Source organism: Melanerpes formicivorus, unplaced genomic scaffold (assembly GCF_026170545.1).
Source record: "Melanerpes formicivorus ecotype bairdi unplaced genomic scaffold, bMelFor1.0.p_v2 SCAF_4, whole genome shotgun sequence".
In the NCBI taxonomy this organism is placed as follows: Eukaryota; Metazoa; Chordata; class Aves; order Piciformes; family Picidae; genus Melanerpes; species Melanerpes formicivorus.
This window is the reverse complement of record NW_027142356.1, coordinates 6611176-6634840: the sequence shown is the minus strand read 5'-3', so window position 1 is coordinate 6634840 and position 23665 is coordinate 6611176. Positions and strand designations below refer to the sequence as shown.

Sequence of the window (23665 nt, the reverse complement as noted above, 5' to 3'; positions counted from 1 at the left end):
TCCTGGAGGATTTAAGGGGGAAGAGGAGGCTGTATCACCTTTGGAAGGAGGGGAAGGCTTCTCGAGGTATGTTCAAGGAAGCTGTTAGATTATGTAGGAATAAAATTAGGGAGGCTAAGGCCCAGCTGGAACTGAAGCTGGCCACCTCAGTCAAAGATAATAAAAAGCATTTTTATAAATATATTAACAATAAGAAGAAGGGCAGGAAGAACCTGAACTCCCTAGTGGACCTGGAGGGGAACACAGTTACTGAGGACGAGGATAAAGCTGAGGTCCTGAACACCTTCTTTGCCTCAGTGTTTAACAGCAAGGCAGGAGTTCAGGACGAGTGGTCTCCGGAGCTGGGCATTGGGGTCGGGGAGCAGAGTAATACCCTGGAAATCCATGAGGAGTTAGTTCGGGACCTGCTGAGCCACTTGGATATCCACAAGTCCATGGGACCAGATGGGATCCATCCTAGGGTGCTGAGAGAGCTGGCGGATGTGCTGGCTAGGCCACTCTCCATCATTTTCCTCCAGTTCTGGCTCACTGGTGAGGTCCCAGGTGACTGGAAACTGGCCAACGTGGTCCCCATCCATAAGAAGGGTCGGATGGAGGAACCTGGAAACTCCAGGCCGGTCAGCCTGACCTCAGTGCCAGGGAAAGTGATGGAGCAGATTATCCTGGCAGCAATAACTGCGCACCTGAAGGATGGCCAAGGGCTCAGGTCCAGCCAACATGGATTCAGGAAGGGCAGATCCTGCCTCTCCAACCTGATCTCTTTCTATGATCAGGTGACCCGCCTGGTGGATGTGGGGAGGCCTGTGGATGTGGTCTACCTAGACTTCAGCAAGGCCTTTGACACCGTCCCCCACAGCAAACTGCTGACTAAGCTGTCAGCCTGTGGATTGGACCACTACACTCTGTGCTGGGTTAGGAACTGGCTGGAGGGCCGGGCCCAGAGAGTGGTCGTGAACGGTGCCGCATCCAGCTGGAGGCCAGTCACCAGTGGTGTCCCCCAGGGATTAGTGCTGGGCCCTGTCCTCTTCAACATATTCGTTGATGATCTGGATGAAGGGGTAGAGTCAGTCATCAGCAAGTTTGCAGATGACACAAAGTTAGGGGCAGATGTTAGTCAATTAGAGGGTAGAAAGGCTCTGCAGAGGGACCTCGACCGACTGGAAAGATGGGCAGAGTCCAATGGGAAGGCTTTCAATAAGTCCAAGTGCCGAGTGCTGCACTTTGGCTATGGCAATCCCATGCAGAGCTATAGGCTGGGGTCGGAGTGGCTGGAGAGCTCCCAGACAGAGAGGGACCTGGGTGTGCTGATCGACAGCCACCTGAATATGAGCCAGCAGTGTGCTCAGGTGGCCAGGAGGGCCAATGGCATCCTGGCCTGCATTAGGAATAGTGTGGCCAGCAGGAGCAGGGAGGTCATTGTGCCCCTGTACTCTGCTCTGGTTAGGCCGCACCTTGAGTACTGTGTCCAGTTCTGGGCTCCTCAGTTTAAGAAGGACATTGAGACACTTGAGCGTGTCCAGAGAAGGGCAACAAGGCTGGTGAGAGGCCTTGAACACAAGCCCTATGAGGAGAGGCTGAGGGAGCTGGGATTGTTTAGCCTGGAGAAGAGGAGGCTCAGGGGTGACCTTATTGCCCTCTACAACTACCTGAAGGGTGGTTGTAGCCAGGAGGGAGTTGGCCTCTTCTCCCAGGCAACCAGCACCAGAACAAGGGGACACAGTCTCAAGCTGCGCCAGGGGAGGTTCAGACTCGAGGTGAGGAGGAAGTTCTTCACCGAGCGAGTCATTCGGCATTGGAACGGGTTGCCCAGGGAGGTGGTTGAGTCATCGACCCTGGAGGCGTTCAAGGGGAGATTGGACATGGCACTTGGTGCCATGGTCTAGTCATGGGGTCTGCGGTATCAGGTTGGACTCGATGATCCTCGAGGTCCTTTCCAACCTAAGTGATACTGTGATACTGTGATACTGTGTGATACTGTGTTAGGAAGTGCTTCTCTGTGGTTGGTGGGCAGGGTGGACAGAAGGGTGTTAGGAAATGGTTCTCAGTGGTTGGTAGGCAGAGTGGACAGAGGAGTGTTAGCATTCCTGCCCTTCTGCACAAGCAATTATGAAAGATGCCAAGTGGTGGCTTTAAAAGCCCTAAAAGGAAAAAAACACTATCAGGAAGTGGCAAGAGCAATAGGAGAGGCCTTAAATTAAATAAATATATACTTTAACATCAAGTAAGTGAAAAGCTGGAAAGCATCTGTTGACTTCCAAATAGTAAGAGATAAACCTTCTCTCTTCATCCTCCCTCATTTGGGAATTCAGCATACTCTTGGGATAAAGTTGGTGCGATTTTTAAATCATTAATTCATAGTTTTCCTCTATGATCTTCATATAATGTGAACATTACGTATGAATGATATGCAAAATATGCAGCGCTGCAGACTAAAAGGCTGGTGTCTGTCCCTAGTGGGTCAGCAGCTTCTTATTCCTCAATTTTGTGCTAATATTTATTTCATTGGCCTGCCTGGTTAACTTTATCCAACATTTCTGCAGTGTCTCCACACCAGTCTTTTGATTATTGCTAAGGCTTACCTGTTTCTGGGGTGATGCTGTAAAACTTGTCTGGGAAATCTCAAAGCAGGTGGAGGCTGGCTGCTATGTGTGTTACTGCTGGCAGTGACAATAGATCTAGAACAGTATCAGCAATTTCTTTTAATGGTAAAACCATATATTTACTAAAGCTCATTCCTGTTTGTGAGTGATGTGGTCAGATTTTAGCCTAACATATTTACACAGATACTTCAAAGATAGTGGCCAAAGAAAGCTCAAAGTCATTCAAAGTGCATGCTATGATGGAGGGAAATTTGAGACCGCTTGCAATAATGGAGTTTAAGATTAAAAATCTCCAGGATGCTTTGGAAAGTCTTTCTAGACTCTTATGAGAGTATATGCTGGAAACAATGTGAAATAACTCCTTCCTGGGCAAGAAGCATTGGAAAATATCACACCAGTGACCTATCCATCCCTCTCTATCACTGCCCTCCATGAGCTACAATAGCTAAAAAGTCAAGGGGAAAGAAAGAGAGGGAGGGAGGGAAGAGCCAGTAGCTCTAACTTGGTATTACAAAGGCACTTCCAGAAGAAAGGCAATGTGTATGGTACTGGAAGGTGCAATCTACACCAGGATGAGGAAATGTGCTGTTGTAATGTGTTTCTGAAATAGTGTTCCAGGTACTTCTGAAATGAGAGGGGAGGAGGAAAAAGATCAAAGAAGAAAGGAAAATGCAGGAGGAAAATTTTGAGTTCACAAAAAATGGAAGGAGGTTATCCAATCATTCCCCACTACATATTCTCCATCTGAGCCCATGAATATGCAAGTGAATATCTGAGCAAGCGTTACCACTGACACAGATTCCCTTCCGCAGCATATTTGTGCTGCCATGCGTATGAAAAATTGCATTAGTAAGGCTGAAGCTCTGGTTCCCACATTTTACATGCATCTAGATTTTATCTGTGGCCATGCATCACACCCTCATTGTATGGTGCTGGAAACATCCATTTGTCTTGCTTCTTTCCAGTGTGAACATGACCTTTGCTCCAGCTGAGCCAACATCTAAAAGAAATTGGAGCAAGAATAAAAGCTCAAGCTAAGTCTGAGCAGGAGAGAGGCAAAAGGAAAGCATTTTAGTGAAGTGATGGAGGCCAGGTCAGAGTCCACCTTGAATTGTGTATTTGCATAGCAGCAATCACTTCTGCCATATCTTCTGCCCCTTTGATGTGAGCTTCACTACTAAAATAGATGGATACACTGATGAGATGACTACATCTCCTAATACCCTATTTCCCAGCTGCAGGGAACATGACGCAAGCACACGGTGCTAGCACTCGCTGTGTCTTGTGTTTGGCACAGTCACAGTGTCAGGGCTGCTCCTGGCCTTCAAGTCTCCAGGGACCAATGGAGTGCAACGGTATCCAGATTCTCCACTGCTATAGTTGTGATCAGCCCTCTGCCAGATGATGTATTTAGATGGAAAACTCCTAAGAATCTGGCAGAGCACACTTCTGCTGGGCTACTCAGTTTTGGAAGTCCCACCAGTCCCACTCTGAGGTCAGGAAAAGCCCTTTGTAATTTTGAACAGAGAGCAAAGCCATCTTAGCAGACATGAGATGAATTCACTATTGAGCAGAAGGCCAGCACTGTAGTGCTTAAATATCACTTAAGCCTTATCTGTAGATTTTAACTTGACTTGTTTAGTATATAATCTTGGCCTGGCCTCAGCACAAGGGCTGTTTTCACCCGAAATGAACTGCTGAGGGGCTGACAACATCCTTTGGAAGACAACCAGCAAGAAGTCATTACTCTTGGGATAGCTGTGGACTCCAGGAGAGTTAGAGAAATATTTCCTTCTTAGGCAGAAAGCAGTGTCATATAAAGCAACTAACACAAGTGCTGGGCTTATTGGCAGTGCTCAGCTAGCAAGAGCAACTGAAAAATACTTACTTATACTCACTAAACAACATCTTTGTAGGTTTGAATAATGTTAACATCTGCTCCTTGCTTATGATTTCAATTATTTTCACAAACCATTAAAGTCAAGATGATGAAATTGTCCTATCTTGTAGAGCACATCCATTTATAGAATGGATGTGCCCTGTACCAATAAAGATCTTTTAAAAAGAAAATACATCATCTGAGTGCTTTTCAACTGCATTCTCCAGTCCTGGGCACTTGATTGGCATCCTCTACAGCCATACCAGACTCTGGGTAGCACTTTTGTAGGCATTCAGAAGATTAATGTGTCTGTTGCAGTGCTGAATGCCGTTCTTTGAGTAAGCACAGAGCACTGAAACTTTCTTTTGAGGGTTGAAGAAGGAGGAGGAAAGATTAAAGCAGCTCCTGTGCTTCTTACATAAAACTTGAGAAGCTGAAAAGCAATTTGATTAAAGCAAGATTGAAAGGATGTTCTGTGGCATGCTTGAGGCTAATGTTTTTAAATGACATAGGTGCATGTAGGCTAAGAGAAGAGTTTGGCTGTTGATATTTCTGTTGTCTTTTTAAGAGTATTAACAAATAATCTTTCAAGCTGCCCTGCAGGGAAGCCTTGTGGGAGTAGCAGGGTACTGCTATAGTTAAGGAGCCCCTTTGCAGCATTTGGTTAAGATGGCACCCCTGAATTTGCTTCCTTGGTTGGGGACGTTATATGTCAATTAGAAACTGGGTTCTGTCTCATATTAGGGCTGCTCTTCATCACCCTGAGAATATAAAATGGTTTTTAAGTGAGTGTAACTGTAACTTATAACTATGTAACTTATAACTATTATGAAACATCTTTGCATCTTGCAGCAGTTTAAAGCCTTGGGGTAAGTGAAAATCTGGATTCCAAATGTATAAATTATAACCAGCTTGACTGAAAATTAATTGAAGATTTTTGTATTTTGTAGTGCTACCACTGAGCTGACTTGAGTAAGTTAGTTACATTTAATTCAATACAGCCACTGTGTTATTCATTAGAGCTCCTTAAACTATATGGTAAGCTCCAGGTTTCACTGTTTTGCTTTGTAAATATTTGGGGGATTTCACAGACATGCATTCAGAGATCAGGTTGTTCTGTCCTCTGTTTCCATCCCATGTTCCTAGGAAAAGACATAGTATCACAGTATCAGTCAGGGTTGGAAGGGACCACAAGGATCATCTAGTTCCAACCCCCCTGCCATGGGCAGGGACATCCCATGCTAGATCAGGCTGGCCACAGCCTCATCCAGCCTGGGCTTAAACACTTCCAGGGATGGGGCCTCAACCACCTCCCTGGACAACTCATTCCAGGGCTTCACCACTCTCATGGTGAAGAACTTCCTCCTCACATCCAGCCTGAATCTCCCCACCTCCAGCTTCATTCCATTCCCCCTAGTCCTATCACTACCTGAGATCCTGAGAAGTCTCTCCCCAGCTTTCTTGTAGGCCCCCTTCAGATACTGGAAGGCATAGCACAGGAGGTCAGCATGGAAAACACGTTCTAGTTCCTTTTCATATTCTGTATGTTTCTTTAAATGGTACATCACAAAACACTTTATATTTTGAGAGTTTTTAGCAATTACAGGTTTCTGTGTTTGTTCCTTGGACATTAACTTACTATGATTAATTATCTCACCTCTAACACCAGTTATGATCTGTTTGTTACCACTGAGCCCTCAACAGGCACTGCTGGCACTCAAATAAATCATTTTACTCCAGGATATGCTTCATGCATGTTACCTTTACAGTAGCAGGGATTTAATCCATAATGTTTTCTGGCCACAAAAGCAGCACAAATAAATAACACATTGTGGCATCTTATTATGAAAACAAATAAGGTTTTGCCCTTGCAAAAACAATTACACACATTCCTCTTTGTTCTGACAATGGCATTGCTCCTGAGAAAGGAGGCAGAAAAGCATCCTGGGTATTAAAGATACTGAATATTACATCTTACTTCAGGACCTCTGCAACTGATTCTGCCACTAGTAGCTTTTAATACCACACCAGAGATAGATTAGCTGTATATTAGGTACTGAAAACACAAAATGAATATGTATGTTGTCGCTTTGCTCTTCCCATTTCCTTCCTTCAAATATTGTTCCTTTCTCTTTAAGCAGGCATCAGTCTGCCGTGATGTTTGCTACTGCAAGACCATCTTACACACAGCGAGCTTTCCTTCCCTTCCTTTCATTCCTTTCCTAATGTATATTTTCTGGAAGATTTTAATATTCTCTGGGATAACATCTTAAGGCCTAACACAAAAATCTGTCTTCTGTGGTCTCCCATTAAAAGCAATGTCTAATTAAGAAGCAAAGCCTGCAGGATGAACTCTCTGGGAGCAAATTACTAATTCTTGATAGCAGGACTGTGGTTTAAAGCTGTTGCCAGCATCTTGAGAACAGTTCGATGCTGGAAGCTGCTCCCAAGGGTCCTTTCGTGCAGTTTCACAAAGCACTGGCACAGGCAAAGCAGTGCGGTGGCTGCTCCTCAGCGCTCTGCAGAGGCTTGGGGATGCGCACACCAGCAGGGGGAGATGAGGGGATGTCTTTCCACTTCTGGAAACCTTGGCACTGTTCCCTGCCTTCAAATACATCTATTTCTTCTACACTAAGGCATTTCCACTGCTCAAGCTTGCAGTGCTTAATTAAAGCTGTAATTCTAAACACACTTAGGCAAATCAGTGCAGTGCTCTACTGGATACAGAAGTTGAGTGAAATCAGCTGCTTGCACCAGTAAATCTGTAGGGACAAGATACTCCTGCAGGTCGAGTTTTAAACCAATGCACATTTATCCACACTGTTGGGCTCTGCCTGGGCTACTGGCCCTGTAGCTGGATGCAACAGGGCAACTGGAGCTGTGGCCCAGCTGTGCAGAATCTAGCACTTGGATAATTTCCCTTAATAGCAGATGTGTCAGGCAACTCTACCAGTTGGCAGTCTTGGCAGTCTGCAGTGCCATTTGGCTGTGGTTTTGCTTCTGACGCTCTTGCTTTTCATTCTTCTTTGCTTAGTCTTGCTCTCTGGTTCCTCTCTCTTTTGTGTTACGCCCCTATACCTCACCTTGTTCCAGGTCTTTGGTTTTTAAATCTCTGCCTTTATGACTTTCTGACTCTTCAGTTTTGTATGAGTTTTTGCATCTCTGGTATCTTGATTTATTCTTGTGTCACCTTCAATACTTGTCTCCAAACTTAATTCTAATGCGGTCTTCACTTCTGTGCTTACTGGAGTAACCTGATAAAAGTACCTGCTGCTTAAGCAATCTGAAACTGTGGTGAAGGAAACTTGCATTGGCTCACTTCTCAGCGATATTGGAAAGGGGACAGATGTGGAAGACCCTTGCATGGTTTTTCGTGATTCTGCATGGTGCTAGGGATTACAGGCATGAGTTGTAGATCAGTTTTGCACCAGATGCTGAATCCAAATGCAAATATTCATTCACAGCCTTACATGACTACTGCCATGATTCTTTTGTATTGAAACCTGCTGTAAGCAGGCCACTTCTGGTGGGGGGCAGTAAGTATTTCCAGAGTTCAAGGTGATTTTCTTTCATTTGTATTCTTTTTGCTGTCTGTTGACTTTTCAACTCTCAGTCAAGCTCTGTATAATTGCTCATGGCACCATTTGTTACTGTTTTCCATGTTGATTCAGCATCTTGGAATTTGGAGCTAACCTGCTTTCCCTCTCCAGGATTCTGACTGCCATTTCTTGCAATTCATTCCAGCACAATTAATTTTGGTATCATCTGTACCATGACTCTCTGTAGAACTACCTGCTTTGCTTTGCTTTCTAAACCAGGCAGAGTATCATTAACAATGTGTATAAATTCTGCTAAAAGCTTCAGGGCCAAATTCAGAACCTGTATAAAGAGCTGAGCTACAAGCTTAATAGATGTATACAAGGGAAAAAAGTGTGCAAAGCTCCAGAGAGGCTAAGGATGCAACAGGTTAAGTGCTCACGGTGGGCATATGAAGATCACACATGGGGACAAGAGATGCTGGTTTGTTTCACCATCTGAACTCTCCAACCCTTTGAAAACCTAGCCAGAAAGTGTTTGGATAATATAAAATAATTGTTACCTGCCACAGGCCCTTCATCTAACTCCCTCTTGTGTACTGAGAAAAAAGAAGTGTATAAACATAGAAAGGTCTGGGTTGGAAGAGACCTCCAAAGGCCATCAAGTCCAGCCCCCTGCAGTGAGCAGGGACATCCTGTGCTAGACCAGGTTGCTCAGAGCCTTATCAAGCCTGACCTTGAATATCTCCAGGGATGGGGCCTTAACTACCTCCCTCCACAACCTGTTCCAGTGTTCTACCACTGTCACGGTAAAGAACCTCTTCCTAACATCCAACCTAAATCTACTCTTCTCTAATTTAAAACCATTTGTCAAGAAGATCCTGACAATGCCCCCTGATGTTGATCTAAATTGGCATATGGTCCTTTGTATAGGTGCTCTACACTGGAGTGAATCTTCTTTCTTGGGTATGATGGAGCCAAATGGCATGTGGAGTACTGGTAAATTACATATAGGCTTTCCAGGGCCTATACAGCACTTGCTATCAAATTTATTTTGATCACATCTTGACAAGTGTAGTTCTTTTGGAAGTTTTAGGTGCTTAGAGTACTGTGAACATGGGTTGCAACAGAACATTGATGCTCACAATATAAGCATCCCATTGAGCTCCACCACAGAACATCTCCTGAAGATGCACTGTCAACATGGACTAGTATGTAGTGGCCAAGACCTAGAAAGTAGATTTAGATACACAGGTGTTTGTATTGAAGGGAAGTACACTTTTTGTTCTTGAAACAAAAATCCAGATGAACGTTGTTGCACGTATTTTCCGTGCAGCCATCGTAATAGTGAAGATCATTTTCTAACTCCCCTGTATTTCCAAGATGGTGTCAAACTTACATGTAATAAACGTGAAGCCAGACTTTCAGGAGGCTAAATTTAATGTGTGAAAGACAGAGTCCCTGTAGTTAGAACAGTTTTTTCTCTAATAACAATGATTAACATTTTAAAGACTATCTGTTACAATAAGTACTTTAAACCAGTATCTTATTGGTTGAGTCAGTGTGCAAGTACATGGTTACATTTCTAGAAGACAATCTTCATCTTGCTGCTGAAATAAAGTCCAGGCAACTCAACTGCTAATCTTTCATGGGGCCTATGACAAAGTTTGGAATCCCTTACTCTGTACATCTTTATGAAACTCTGGCTTAAAATGACTGCCTTCTTTATTGTATGGGCATTTATTCCTCCTTCCACTTCAGCTGGGTGCCACCACTTTCTGGAGCTGCTGTGTGTTTAAAAGAATCATCATGTCTCACCTAAAGTGGAAAAGAATCACTCATCTGAGGCAAAGAAGGGGGGGACTGACTTATTTTGGACTTGAAAAAACTTCTCTCTTTCCCAGCTCTCACAGAACTTGTCTCCAAAATCTGTGATCAGAAGTGACTGCTCTTCAGAAGATCAGAACTTCCCATGTATCATGCTGGGCTTCTGTTCTACTAGGAGATTAAATGAGTAACGATGCTACTGGGGACTGGTGATGCAAGAGGTCAAGCGTGTTCAGATTTTGCCAGAATCCATGGACTGTGTTCTTTCCTTTCAAAGATGTGATCTCCATGTTCTCCTTCTACTGTTAAATGAGAAAAAGCAATCTAACAGGATTTAGATCCCATGAAAAAGAAACCTTTGTGTGGAAAAGGTGAAGGACCACCTGTGAGATGGGGGGAAAGGACAGGTTTAAGTAATAAGGAGTAGTTATGCAACCTTTGCTACTAACATAGACCTGAAATACAGAATGTTTCTAGTCTGTTGCCATTACGAGAGAATAAATACAGTGTTTGGTGATTTCTCTTTTATTTTCCCTCCCTTCCAGCAAGTATAAGGATTTTAAGAATGATAATGAAAAAAAACCATCATGGGGTTAAGACTGCACCATACCATCTGTGATCTGAATCCTGGCCACATCATACCTTGCAGAAATGGCATGATAGATGGTATTTGGCAGTGGCACTCACCGTTGTCTTATGAAAGCTTATCTGAAAACTCACTGGAAAGGAAAACTAAATGCATTCAACAGATGCATAATTAAGAATCACAGAATCACAAAATCACAGAATGTCAGGGGTTGGAAGGGACCTCAAGAGATCATCTAGTCCAACCCCCCTGCCAAAGCAGGATCACCTATACCAGGTCACACACGAACTCATCCCTAGGGAAAGAACTTTCCCTAGCCTGGCTTGCGTATTATAAATGACAACTTAGAAGTAGAGGAAAACTGTTAAAAAAATAAAGTCCTAAATAGCTTTCAGAACATGCTGGAGTTATGACAATGAATGTCCTTATATAGCAGCAACAGTAATAGTATTTTCTTGTTAAAAAAATCAGAGCTGAAGTCTTCTTGTCTTGTGACTAATGCACGAGCAATCAAAGGCTGGACAGACCCAGAGCCTCTGTTGCTGCAGCCTATCAAAAAGAATCCACATGACTCATGCAAACAGCCTGCAGTCACAGAAGGACAAATCCAAACTGGTCCTCCGTGTCTTGTGAAGTTGTGGCCCACAAGGTGTAGGCAATACCTGCGTCTCTTGGCTGTACTACATTCTTAACACGCAGCGTCTCCTTCTGTGTCCAAGCACTGAGTGCCACTAAGCACTGCTTCCTGGCAGCAGGGGTGAATATATAGGCTGCTTTCTGACCAAATTTTTCTGCACCCTTGGCACTCTGTGAAATACACCTAGCATATGGGGAGGCTTCTGCGTATTTGTCATGGGCTTCAGGATTTGTCTGGGCATATATAGAATGCCCTTGCTTAAGCATGAGCTGTCTCTTGCATTATCATTGTGATAGGAGTTTCACACGGGAACTTTGCTGTCCAGCTAGTTTGGGTGTGGGTCGTGGGACAAAAGAGTGGTCACACCACATGGAGCTCATCACAGTTGTCAGAACAAGCTAAGAACTCATGCTGCTGTACTGAATGTCAGTTGCATGCAATGTCTTCCCATGTTCAGTAAAAATACCACTAGGCCAGCCAACAAAATGTCCCCTAAAAATGCCAGGCAACTCAAAGCAGAGAATATGTGTCATAACTGCCATCTTACTTTCCTTGTGGCTTTCTAAAGCCGTAGTATCTACTAAGCAAGCAACGTGTACATCACCCTGGAGGGAAATGGGAAGCCAGGTTAGGTGTCTGTTGATTTTTGGCTCATCTACACAAGTTATTCAACAACAACTCTGTAAACATCCCTCTTCCAGAATAGGTGTGCCCTATTTTCCTCTTTAATTAAATCTCACCGTGTTAAACTAAACCAGAACAGCTCAGCTTTATTCTGGAAATTAGTCATGAAATTAGTCAGGAATAGCCCCTCCTGAACAGCTGTGTGTACAGACAAGCCCCAAACAGTATGCACGTTGTCTGGAACGGTGGGGAACATGGTCACAGATGTAAATTAATTTCTAATTGCCAAAGAAACACGGAGTTGTTATCTTTCAACCGAGGACAACGAACCCTTCACATCCCACATTTGACCACTGCGTTGGTCATTGCTGCACAGTTCGAGGACACAGTGGGGCTGGATGGGACTCAAGGCCGAGTGCTGCGACCCACGCCAGTCCTCTTGGCAAACTGACCTGCGCCAGGTGTGCCGGGCAAGACACTCCGTTAGGGGCGGCGAGTCTATTGCCAGGGATGTATCGGCAAGTCCCCTGAGAGAAGGCTGTTACTTAAGCAGCTCCCCTTCCGTGCAGGTCGGCTCCGCCTGTGCCCGCGGCGTAAACACCCCACTTCAGGACTGACACCCCTCGGGGCAGGTGGCTGGAGCTGTCGAGGCCCGGTGGCTGCCCGCGCCCCCCGTACCACGGGCAGGGCGGCCCGGCACGCAGGCGTGGCCACGGGAGCAGCTCCCCGACGGGCAGCCGCCGTAGGTACAAGGAGCGCTAAGTGGCGGCTACAGACGGGCTGCCTAGCCCTGCCTGCGGCCTCACAGTACCTGCGCGCCTGCCGAGCCATGGCCCCGCGGCGGAGCGCCGCTCGTCCCTGCGGTGCGGGTGGGCACACCTGGGCGGCGCGGCGGCGCGGGCGAGGAGGGGCTACCTGACAGTGATTGGCAGATCAGCGGCAGCCAATGGCTGCGCAGGGGAGCGGGGAGCCGGGAGGGCGGGGCCGGGCGGCGCGGCGGGGGGGCTGCGCCGCGGAGCGTGTGCAGCGGCGGGGCCGCGGCCGGTGTCGGTGTGAGTGAGGGGAGAGAGCCCGCAGGGGCGGGGGGCAAGGCACGGGCTCGGGTCCCGTTACAGGGCGGCGGCGGCGGACACGGCCGGTGGCGGCGGGAGGAGCTGGAGCAGCCGGCGGCGCGGCGCGGAGGAAGGAAGCTCAGGGCTGGCCGCTGCGTGTGCAACCTGGCTGTTCCTGCTGCCCGCGTCCACTCGCGGCTTTTCCTGCCGGCGCTGCCTGACAGCCGCCTGCCGCGGGTGTTGTCACCGGGGTCTTTAGCGGGAGGCAGGAAGAGCGAGCCGTCCTAAGCAGCCCGGAGGCGTGATTGAAAGAGAGCAATAATTAACTGAAGGAGGAAGAGGAGGAAGACGGGGGTGGAGGAAGACGAAGGAAGAAGGCACCGCGCGGCAGAGCCCAGCCGAGCCAGCGATCGGCGGCGGGACGCGGCAACTTCGGCCGCAGCGGAGGAGCCGGAGCCCGAGCCCTGACCGCAGCGGCGGCCGCCGCCTCAGTCCGCGCCTGCCCTGCCCGAGGGGAGAGAACCCCGTCGCCTCCCCGGCCGCCGGACATGTCGGAGCATAAGGCCGTTGATCCTAAGTTATCGACGACGGACAGGGTGGTGAAAGGTAGGTGCTGCGCCCCTGCCACCTTTTCGACCGGGTCGTCCCGCCATGCCCCCGGTTGGGGTCGCGTCCGTCCTCCCCTTCCCTGCCCCAGGCAGGTACCGCGGGGTTGCCGGCGGCGCGGCCGCTGTAAGCTGTGGGCTGGGCCCGGGGGCTTGCGCCGGGCCCCGGTGGAGGGTTTGCGGCTTCCCTCGCCTGCTCGCCTGGCGCTACATTGCAGCAATCCCCCTCCTCCCCCGCGCCGCCTCCCCCTCTCTGCCTTGAAGGAGCTGCACAGGGCTGGCGTGAGAGAGAGGGGGAGCCCCAGCTTCCTCACCCGCCCCGGTGCCTGGGGGAGAGAGGGGCAGGGCTCGGCCCCCTCCCCCAGCCCGCCTGCTCCTCCGGGCATCCCTTCTTCTTCCTTCTCCTCTTCCTCCTCCTCGTTTGGACTGCGCTCCCTGCAGCCCCCTCCCGCAGGCTGCGCCGCCGCTTGTCACTGCCGTTCGGCTCCCTGCATGCAGCAGGGTGCCTGGAAACCTCCCCGCGCCCACAGCCGGAGCTCCGCGCCCCCCAAATCCAAACCCTTCTGCGAGGGAAGAGGCTGTACTGCTCGGCTTCCCCTTCCCGCTGCTCTCTGCAGGGCCACCCCCGCGGAGGGGATGCCGAGTCGGAGGGGGGCGGCCGTGGCCGTGGGCGCAGGGGGGTGGCGGGGCGCGGGCACTGTGGGAGGCGGTGAAGGCTGCTCCTTTCTCCTCCTCCTCTTTCTCCTCCTCCTCCATCGCCGTCTCTTGCTGACGGCCCGGCCTGCGTGGATGTGAAGCTATCCAGCGGTCGTACTGTGGCCGTGCACCCGCGTGTGCGTGCAGATGTGCGTGGGGGTGGCTCGGCTCCATGATTTTTGCTGGGTCTCGGAGGTACGCGTGTGCTGCGAACCTCAGCCGTGTAAACAAATTAGAGTTGGGATTAACAGCGCGTCGTGCCCTGCAGTACAGACCAAGGGCTCCTTTACTGGGCAGTGCCTGCTTTGCACTGCACAGGGGCATTTCTTGCGGCGTCTGTGTTCAGTGGTCTGGGCTTTTGGTTCGGTTAGGCACTTATTTATTTATTCATTTAAATTTTATTTGTATGTGTGTGTGTGTTTATTTCCCCTTCTCTATCGGCCGTAGATAGTGTATAAGGTTAGGCTATCAGCCCGTACCAGTGTAGTGTTATGGTGGAAAGCACGAATCCTGGCTGCAGTATGCATCCTTCCCCAGCTGGCTGGAAATTGAAGTGGCCTTGGAATATGTATATTTTTTTTTTTTTTTTGTATTTACATGAAGGTACACCAAAACTAAGCGCTCAATGTAAATGTTGTTCCAAAAGGTGTATTGTCACTGTGTTTGTATTTATCTGTACAGTTCCTATGACTTTCCTCCTCTTACTTAATTTTTTTCTTCCCCTCCAAATGAATTTTTAGTCCTTAAGATGTTGTCAGAAATGTGATTACAAGCACAATGAGAATTTTAAAAGAATGACCTGGGAGTTCGCCTTTTCCTCCTCATACCTGGGGTATTCATTGCTTGTTGAAGTAGTCACTCTGTTACATCACACGAAGACTAGGCTTTTGAAGCCTGGAACAGCTCCCGTTAACTGAAGCTTATCTTCTGTGGAAACAAGGAATGACCATCCCTTTGATCCCATTGGGAACACTTCATTGTGATTATGGGATGCCTTTGTTTACAAAAAATTTGTCTTTGTCCTAACACATGACCAAACATTATGATCATTGCTGTGGCAGAACTTCCTTTGGCTTAAATGGGTGGTCATCATGAACAGGAATGATGTCTGTTTACAAAGCCCTCAGTGGTTTCAGTGCATCTGAGTGTGTCTTGTCAGTATTCCGTGTTTTTCTTTTTTTATCTTTGCGTGTTTTGCACACGGGATGCCTCAGACACCTGAAAGCACCATTTCCAAGGCAGCTTAGCAGCGTGTGTAGCTAGGTAGTTTTGTAAAGCAACTCAGTAAGAAATCGACTTGGTCAAACTAGGCTTTGAACAAAAAGAGCAGAACATGCTTGCTCCCTGGCCATCCGTTGCACCTGGTAACCATTACCTCATACTGTCAGTGTTTCACTGGAGATAGGAAGATCTGTTTAACTAGTTCTATCCTTTATTAAATGCCAAAATCCTTCTAAGTTCTTAAAATAGCAGCCGAAGAGAGTAGTACACAATAAACTGACCCTTAATAGGGTTATTCTTTGCTTTATGGGTAGGCGGTTGTGTAAGAAACTTGAGTAGTGTAAGCAAAAAAAAATTGGCCCTAATAAAAATAGAGATGGGTAAAGATCACTTTGTTTCTTTCATGTATACATGGTTTGGACCTTCTTGAGGTGAGTAACTGAAATAGGCTTTCAATGTTAAATGAAGAAGGAAAAAATAATAACAAGTAAATAATGGCCCCTTGTAAGCACCTATGCAAGCAGCTGGAGAGCCTCGCTGTCGTAGAGGAGAAAAACAGATATTCTGATCTTGCTGAGATACAACCTGGGAAAACAACTTTGTATTTTTTAAAGTGAGAATAGCATATAAAACCTTACTTGGAAAGGAAATGGTTTTAGCATATGGACACAGGCTTTGGATGAAACTCTTCTGTTTGCCTTTGTGTTTGGTGGGGTTTTTTATGTAGTTATTTTTTAATTGTCCTTGGTTAGCATAGGATTTTAAAACCTTTTTGTTTTACTGGTGCACAACAGGAGATGTCCCCTGACAGCAGTTCTGGGCTGACTGGTGTATTTCCTGGCTCGGCACAGTTACATAACAGCAGGGTGGGTTTGGGGAGGTTATGGCTCCAGCAGCTTCATGCAGGTTGCCAGTGGTTGAGAGCTGCCTCTTTTGAGGGGTTGCTGTAGGCTTCCCTCCTCCTCACTCCTCTGTCTACTCATACTTCAACTCAAACGTACCGAGATGTGGAGTATTTCCGCAGATGAGAGCTTCAGTCAGTTATGCCTTGCTCATTGTCTGAACTGTGTTCAAACTGATAAGAACAAAAAATAAAATCTTCCTCTTCTCCTAGAACTATAAGGCTTAGGAGCCCCTAAAGTTTATAAGGCCCTGGTCTTCTCTCACCCGGTGAGAGTTTTGTGGCTTGTACACAATTCCATTTGAGAGCTGGAATGAAATGCTTGAATGTGACACTGCCTTGCAGTGAGCATTGGGAAGAGGAGATTCGAGTCTGTGTGTAATGTTTTCAAAAGCAAATTAACTCTACTTAAAGTTGACAAAACTGCCTTCTGCTGAGTTAAAGGAAAGGTGTATGAATCCAGAGGATGCAGTTCCAGTTGCAGAAGTATTTTTTGTTGTTGTTTAATCTCCTTAAGGTGTGTGTTATGATTTAAATTGGAAAATTGCCTTTACTCCCTATATTTTATGGTCCTCTTTGTTGACTGCAGATGTGATGATCTGTACACACTGGTATCCTCAGAAGTTTGCAGGATCAAGGCTTGGGACAACATACTGTTGCAGCAAATGCTAACTTGATGCACTTTGAATTCGACATTCTTAGCTTTTGGGTGTTTTTATTGGAGGCATGACACAGCCTTCATCTGGACAGAACTGTCTTTTAAGCTCTTGTCCTTCTTCAGGGCAATCCTTTCTAACTCCTGACTTGCCAGCCAGTTTGGTTGTTCTTGTGAAGGTAGGGATACCTGTCCAGGAAAAACTGGACTGGGGATATTAGCTCATTCCTCATGGGTCACTTAACAGCTGCCTGATGTCAACAGCTCTTGGTCACTACTGACATAGCAAGATTTGAACCCCATTGACCTGGAGGGAGAAGCTGTATATCGTGTTACTTGACCTCCTCAAAATATTCAGTGTTACATTACTGTCTTCTAGAAATACTGCTTCAAAGCAGACTATTAGTAAACAAAAACTTCAGAAGTGGCCTTGAGAAGTCATACAGAGAAGGCAAGTCAGTATTTCTTGGAGATCTTGCTATTAGCTAGAGACAGTCATTGTTTTGGTTCATCTGAGCAGGTCAGATGGTTATGTGCTTCTGAGTGATTTGGGTGTTTTGATTTATTTTAAGGAAAGTGGCTTATGACCCTTGATGTTGGCAGTCTCCTTTCCTGTTATGAGTGGAGGTATACACAGTTATATCAACAATTGACACCACCTTAAAAAACCCAGACACTGCTCTCTGCTGTCTCTGAGTTGCAAACCGTGTCATTGTTAATGGTCTGCTAATGCTTAGGCTCGTTGTTGTTTGCAGTGTAATCTGAATGCCGGTTTATGATCAATAAGTTATCCATCAGTGTTAATTTCAGATTCATGAAAAGCAAAATTGCTGTCAATAATGTGAGTTAGTAGTGAAGCCTAGAGTTTCCATTTGCCAAAGGCTTGTGCTTCAGTCTGGAATCCTGCACTGGTGTACTGCAGGTGTCTCTCTGAGTCTAGTGCAATTTTTCCAGCATAGATGTATTGTCTCATGCTGGGTTGCTCTGCAGAGCTTTTTGAGTGGTGGTGGTGTGATCTGAATGTCAGCAGTATAGGTGAATTTGGTGTATATGTATTTTAGTGTAAATTTGAGTATTGGGAAGTATGACAAGGACCAGTGTTACTTGGATAGTTATAGCTGTGTACTGACAGTAGAGTAAATGGCTTTGTGCTCTTCTGAGGGTTCAGTATCTGTCTGGTCTTCATGAGGGAACTGAAGGAGTTGCTTTGTAGCTGTTGCAACTAGCATAGGAAAGCTGACTCCATTGTTCTTTTAATTTATCCTTGTAGCACCTAATTAGGAATGTGCTCCCTCACTCAGAGGAAGCCTCCATCTGGGCTTAAGGACTGTTCCCGAGTAGACCATCCACCTTCAGCTATGTGAGAAAGGTGGCACTTGTACAGCTGGGGATTATCTGCTCTCCTTCATCACCTTCATGTTCCTCCACCTCAGCTTTGGTAACTAATTGCAGATCCCCTTGGTAGCTTCGTGAAGCAAACCTTGTGAGATGCAGCTGAGAGCAGAAAACAGCTGCATGTTATTGCACAGGCTTTATGGTTACCTGGGAAAGAAAATGAGGCTGGCTTGGTTTTTTTTTTCCCTTACACGTAAATGCTTTGTTCTTATTTTGTGGTCAAAACTAAGTTAATACTTTAAAGACCAGTGGATTCTGCCAGCTGGATGCTGCTTGGGTAATTGCAGTCTGTGTATGTTTTACACTGGGTAAGGCTGTACGTGTATGTGATGGGCATATAAAACTCAGACAGGGTTGTCAGTGTAGTGATGGGAAACTGAAATAAAACCAAAGTACAGTGCTTGACAGTTAAGCTTGTGTAATAAAGCTGGTGATTTATTTTGATTTCTGAACTTGCTGAACCTCTTAGTCATTAAGATCATTTTGTAAATAAGATCTTTAGCAAAACAAGTCCTTTGCTGTATAGGCACATAGGAGGAAAATTGTGTTTGTGCTGAAGGGTGACTTTCTTCTTTAGCTAATGCTGCCCTGCATAGATGGGAGGCTTTTCTTGTCTTCTGTATTCTGAGAGTGGCTTGCTGAGTGTGCTTGGTCTTGGGACTTTTATGAGGCGAGGGGTGAAATTGCTTTGTTTGTGTTAAAACCCTTTTGTATAGTTCTCAGTTCCACGCTGGCTAAAGCTGTCTTCAGTTACCTGCTCTCTTTGGCTGAACCTAGCAAGAGAGCTGGTGCTTTTCGTACCACTGGTGGTGGTGGTGAGAAACTTGAAAGATTAGTTCATGGTGGATGTTATCAACATCTAACTTAATTGGAAAATATGAGGCAGTTGAGGTCATTTTCCATAGGGGGATGTTGTAAGGAACAGTTGCTTCCTCTCAATTCCCGAATTGAATGGTATCTAATTCCATCGCATGTATCCCCCTTATAAATGATGTTGCATGGCTGTGCTTGCTTTTCTGTGCAGGTTATGGTAGGAAAATTAAATACAAAATGTGTTTACCTTTGTTTGCATTACTTGATATTTCAAATTATTATTTTATTGCCCTGTGACTTGCAGGACCTGTCGCATTCCTTCCCGTCTGGTATTTCCAAAGGGATTTCCTGTCAAAAGTAGTTCTGAATAATGTCAGTAAATTAGTACCTGTAGCTTGGATACTCCAAAGTAATTATCTGTTTTTTTTCTAATGTCTTCTATTTTGCTGAGTGGCTTCTACTTGAAATACAAAAGCAAGACCATAATTTAAATGCTCCATTTAAATATGAATATTAATTTGTCGAAGGCTTCCTAGTGATGTTGAAGCAGCACATAGTGGGAAATAGTTCCACCTTCAGAACTTTTAAGAATGTGGAGGCAAGTTATTTCCTTAAGAGCATTTTAAGATGCAGAGATACTGCTTAACACTTTTATCAAGCATGCCATAAAAGAAGCCACAAGTTTCTGAAGTGAAAGCCACTTCAAATCCTCTTCATGAACAGGTGCCTTCTGACAGTGTTTTCTATGTGGTTTCAGCCGTCAAATGCGAGTTACAATTGCATAATGGTTCTTCAGCTGAGAACTTAAGTCATTTCCTGTTCTGATAATCAGTCATTTATGTTGACTTCCCCCATAAAAGGTCATTTTATGGCTACTCAATCAATAATGGTGGAAACTATCATCCTGGTTCTGAAAATTATCACAGCGGATGTGCAGCCCAGTTCCTGGTGAAGCGCTGAGCTCATGGAGCGATCTGCCCCTCTGGTTGTGGATTCAGATTGCTGGAGGTTGTACCCCATGTACATTCTTGCTGTTTTTCTTTAATTATTGAAGGAAGGAAGGAAGAGATAGAAGATATGTGGAGCAATAGGGAGACAACAACTGTTATGGTGGTAAATTTTTCATCTAAAGATAAAAATCCGGACGACTTATTCCTACCCTACTTACTCCCCCACCAGAAAGCCGCTACTGTTGAAATAACACCTCCAGAGTAGTACCTCCTTGGCAGTCATATATGTCCTTTTTAAACCAACTATGATATCTATATTTGTAAGCAAGGTTAGGCATGTTAGTGTTGATATGGCAACACTGCTGTATGAGGAGAACATGGCTGCTTATTTAACTTGGAATCACGATGCCAACACAATCTTCATCTAATTTGCAATTAGTACCGTGTCTGTTCGGGGCTGGAGAGGGGAAGAAGCAGAGCTGAAAGGCACAGAAAGTCAAAAATGGTGTTTTATTTGGAACTTGATTCCTGGGTGCCTGGGAATCAGAATTTCAGGGGCTGGAAGGGACCTCGAAAGATCATCTAGTCCAGCACCATTGTACATGCTTATGGGGTAGGTGACATTCTTTTGTTTTAGAGTGTATTTCATTAAGTTTTTGAAAACATTCAGTTTGAGGATTGTTGCTACTCAAAATCCTTTCTAGTTAGAAATAAAATTGTGCTGTGCTGTACTGAACTTATTTGCAGGTTCTATTTGGTTTTGGTGAGTTATGGCTGGTTGGTGTTTTATTTTTAATACTTTCTTCCTCTTGTGTTTCACTATGTGCTTTCTTTTCCTGTCTATTCCTTTCATACACTTCTGCAAATTTTTCTCTTTATTGCTCTCATACTTACTGCTAAGTACGTTGAGCAACCCAGTAGCTGTGATTTGGTTGTGTGAACCTAATGCAGGAGGCTCGCTGAATGTGGTACATCTATAGACTGTTTAGAAGGACTTGCAGAAATAGGACAAGGGGCAATGGTTTTAAAATGGAGTAGGGTAGGTTTAGGTTGGACACAAGGAGGAAGTTCTTCACGATGAGACTGGTAAAATTCTAGAACAGGTTGCCCAGGAATGTGGTTGAGGCCCTGTCCCTGGAGACATTCAAGATCAGACTTGCTCTGGCCTTAGGCAGCCTGATCTAGTTGAAAGTGTCCCTGCTCACTAGAGGGGGGTTGGACAAGATGACCTTTGAGGATCTCTTTCAACTCAGTGCAGTCTGTGAATTTAGAGGCATCTGTAAGTGCCTGGGGAAGCACATGAGAATAGGGGAAGTATATTCTGCTGCTTCTCAGAGCGATGTTGTAATGCTGCAGCCAGCTGCTGACTGTGGCTTTCTTTTCAGTGAATAGCTCTACTATCAGTGTGCTGTTCCAGCTCTATCCAGCTTGTCACAGAAGGATGTCTCTATTTTGCAATTCAGCTGCTGCTTGCAGGTTGCTTAGCATTAATGGTGAGCATTCACGGTGCAACTGTTGGTTCTAACTTGTGCAGTTTGCTCCAAGCTCTGAGGGCTAGCATAGATGGTGTGTTTTGGTTAATTTGAGAAGCAGTAAGCACTCGTGCTATGATGTCTTTTCAGCCAGACACAGAAGTTGGTTGGCAGTGGAAGATAAGATTTGGTGAGGTTGGAAAAACTTAAACAAACTGAAGTTCACATATGAATAAACTTTAAAACTCTCATCTTAAACTCTAAGCCTAAAAGGTGCAGAACCTAGTCTGCAGTGAGATTGTACAGCATCTTTGTGGTAAAGAAAGGAAATCTGTGCTAAAATATGGTTGCATTAACTCCTCCAATAATAATAGTTACTTTTCCACCTTTCAGGTGAGGATATATGGCTTAAAATAATTAGAGTCTGATGTGTTACAGGGTGTTTAAAATTGAGAAGTGCTGTAATGGGTTTAAACATGGGCTGATGGAGAGAGGTATGGGTATGACAATGCCAGTATTCTACACCATATTCTTTTTCTCCATCCCATCTTCTAGAGGCATGCAGCTTAGACATCCTATTGCATCAGATTCACATGGGTCAAAACGCTTACCCTTGAGTCATCCTGGCTGTTGCACAGTGTAGAATTGGAGTGGGGCAAAAAAAGTAAATCTGACCTGCTGTGGAGCAAATTCTGCCATGATATTTGCTCTGATACTTGCTAGTTATACAAAAAAATATCAAGCCTGCACAGTGTTGCCACAGAAAAGGAAGTGCACTTTGAACTTCTGATTGGAATAGTGAAAATAACATGTGTTGGGAATGGTTTATGCAGATGTGACAACTGCAGGTAGTCTTTAGCGCTCACCCTGGGCATTGTTCAATAGACTTAATTAATAGAATGCAAACTACAGGTTTTTGGCCTACTTTAGTGTGTGATTAGATGTTAATTTTTAATTCAGCTTTTCTGTAAGTGTCTTTGAATGTAGGACTTCTTTTTTTTCTAAAGAAAAACCAACTTGCTCATAGTGATATCTTAGGAATTGTGTGGCCACATAAACCATGAACAACTCGGGAACTTTGCTTTGAGGTAACCATCATTTGAAAATAAATGCAGTCTCAGTTGATGGCTCAAAGTGAGAAAAAGAGTCTTCCACTGATGTGTTTGCTTATTAATACAAGTTCAACAATTCTTTCTCTTTCTTTGGATTGGGATGTTTTGTTGTGTGTGTGGTTTGTTTTGGTTCCTCCCCCCACCGTGGTTGTTTCTGTTGATATCAGGTCGTAGATTGGCTGCTGTGAAAACGGGTATATGCTGTGTATGATTAGGTGGTAATCTACCTGGAGTGTTTAGAATTATTCTGGAAGGGTGGGGGGTTTTGTTTGTTTGTGCTTGGTTTTTTGTTTGTTTTTCTGTCCTCAAAAGCAGAGAAAGTGGCACAATTATATATTATTGATTTGATTTTCTTGCTAACTTGAGGAAAAAGGAAAGGTGATGCAGGAGCTTGTGACTTATTTCTGGTCTATAGTTCTATATGGGTGGTTTTTCATGGGAAGGCGCAGGGTAGGAGAGGGAATGATACTCAATGTGTGATATTAAATAGCATATTCTAGGTTCTGTGGAGATTTTATCTGAGAATGCATCTGTCAAGGAGTAATGCTCTAGTAGAAAGAGTTTTATCTGAAAATTCTTTCTGCCTGTATATGTTTTCCTCCACCTCCCCCCCCCCCATTTAAACCTTTTCTTTGCATTTACTTTGAAACTTTATGAAAAAATCTGATTTGGTTCATGCATAGTCCATGCAGAATCCAACAACATGAGATTTAACACATCCAAGTGCCGGGTACTGCACATCGGCCACAACCCCATGCAGTGCTACAGGCTGGGGTCAGAGTGGCTGGAGAGCAGCCAGGCAGAGAGGGACCTGGGGGTACTGGTTGATGGCAAGCTGAACATGAGCCTGCAGTGTGCCCAGGCAGCCAAGAGGGCCAATGGCATCCTGGCCTGCATCAGGAAGAGTGTGGCCAGCAGGAGCAGGGAGGTCATTCTGCCCCTGTACACTGCACTGGTTAGGCCACACCTCGAGTACTGTGTCCAGTTCTGGGCCCCTCAGTTTAGGAAGGAGGTTGCTCTTCTCTGGACACAATCCAGCAAGTCAACAAAGTTGGTGAGGGGTTTGGAACACAAGCCCTGTGAGGAAAGACTGAGGGAGCTGGG

At 45.5% G+C, this 23665-nt stretch overlaps 1 protein-coding gene across 2 annotated transcripts in view; it reads left to right on the top strand.

Annotated features, from left to right (window-relative positions):
- Positions 1-12722: 12722 nt before the first annotated feature.
- PPP3CA (protein phosphatase 3 catalytic subunit alpha) overlaps positions 12723-23665 on the top strand; it is a 250139-nt gene continuing 239196 nt past the window's right edge. The window contains exon 1 of one of the 2 annotated variants that reach the window (XM_068136820.1): positions 12723-13347. In XM_068136820.1, the coding sequence (XP_067992921.1) occupies positions 13290-13347 (58 nt within the window). In that variant the 5' untranslated portion in view covers positions 12723-13289. The remainder of the gene's footprint in view (positions 13348-23665) is intronic. The other variant, XM_068136821.1, reaches the window with a different exon arrangement.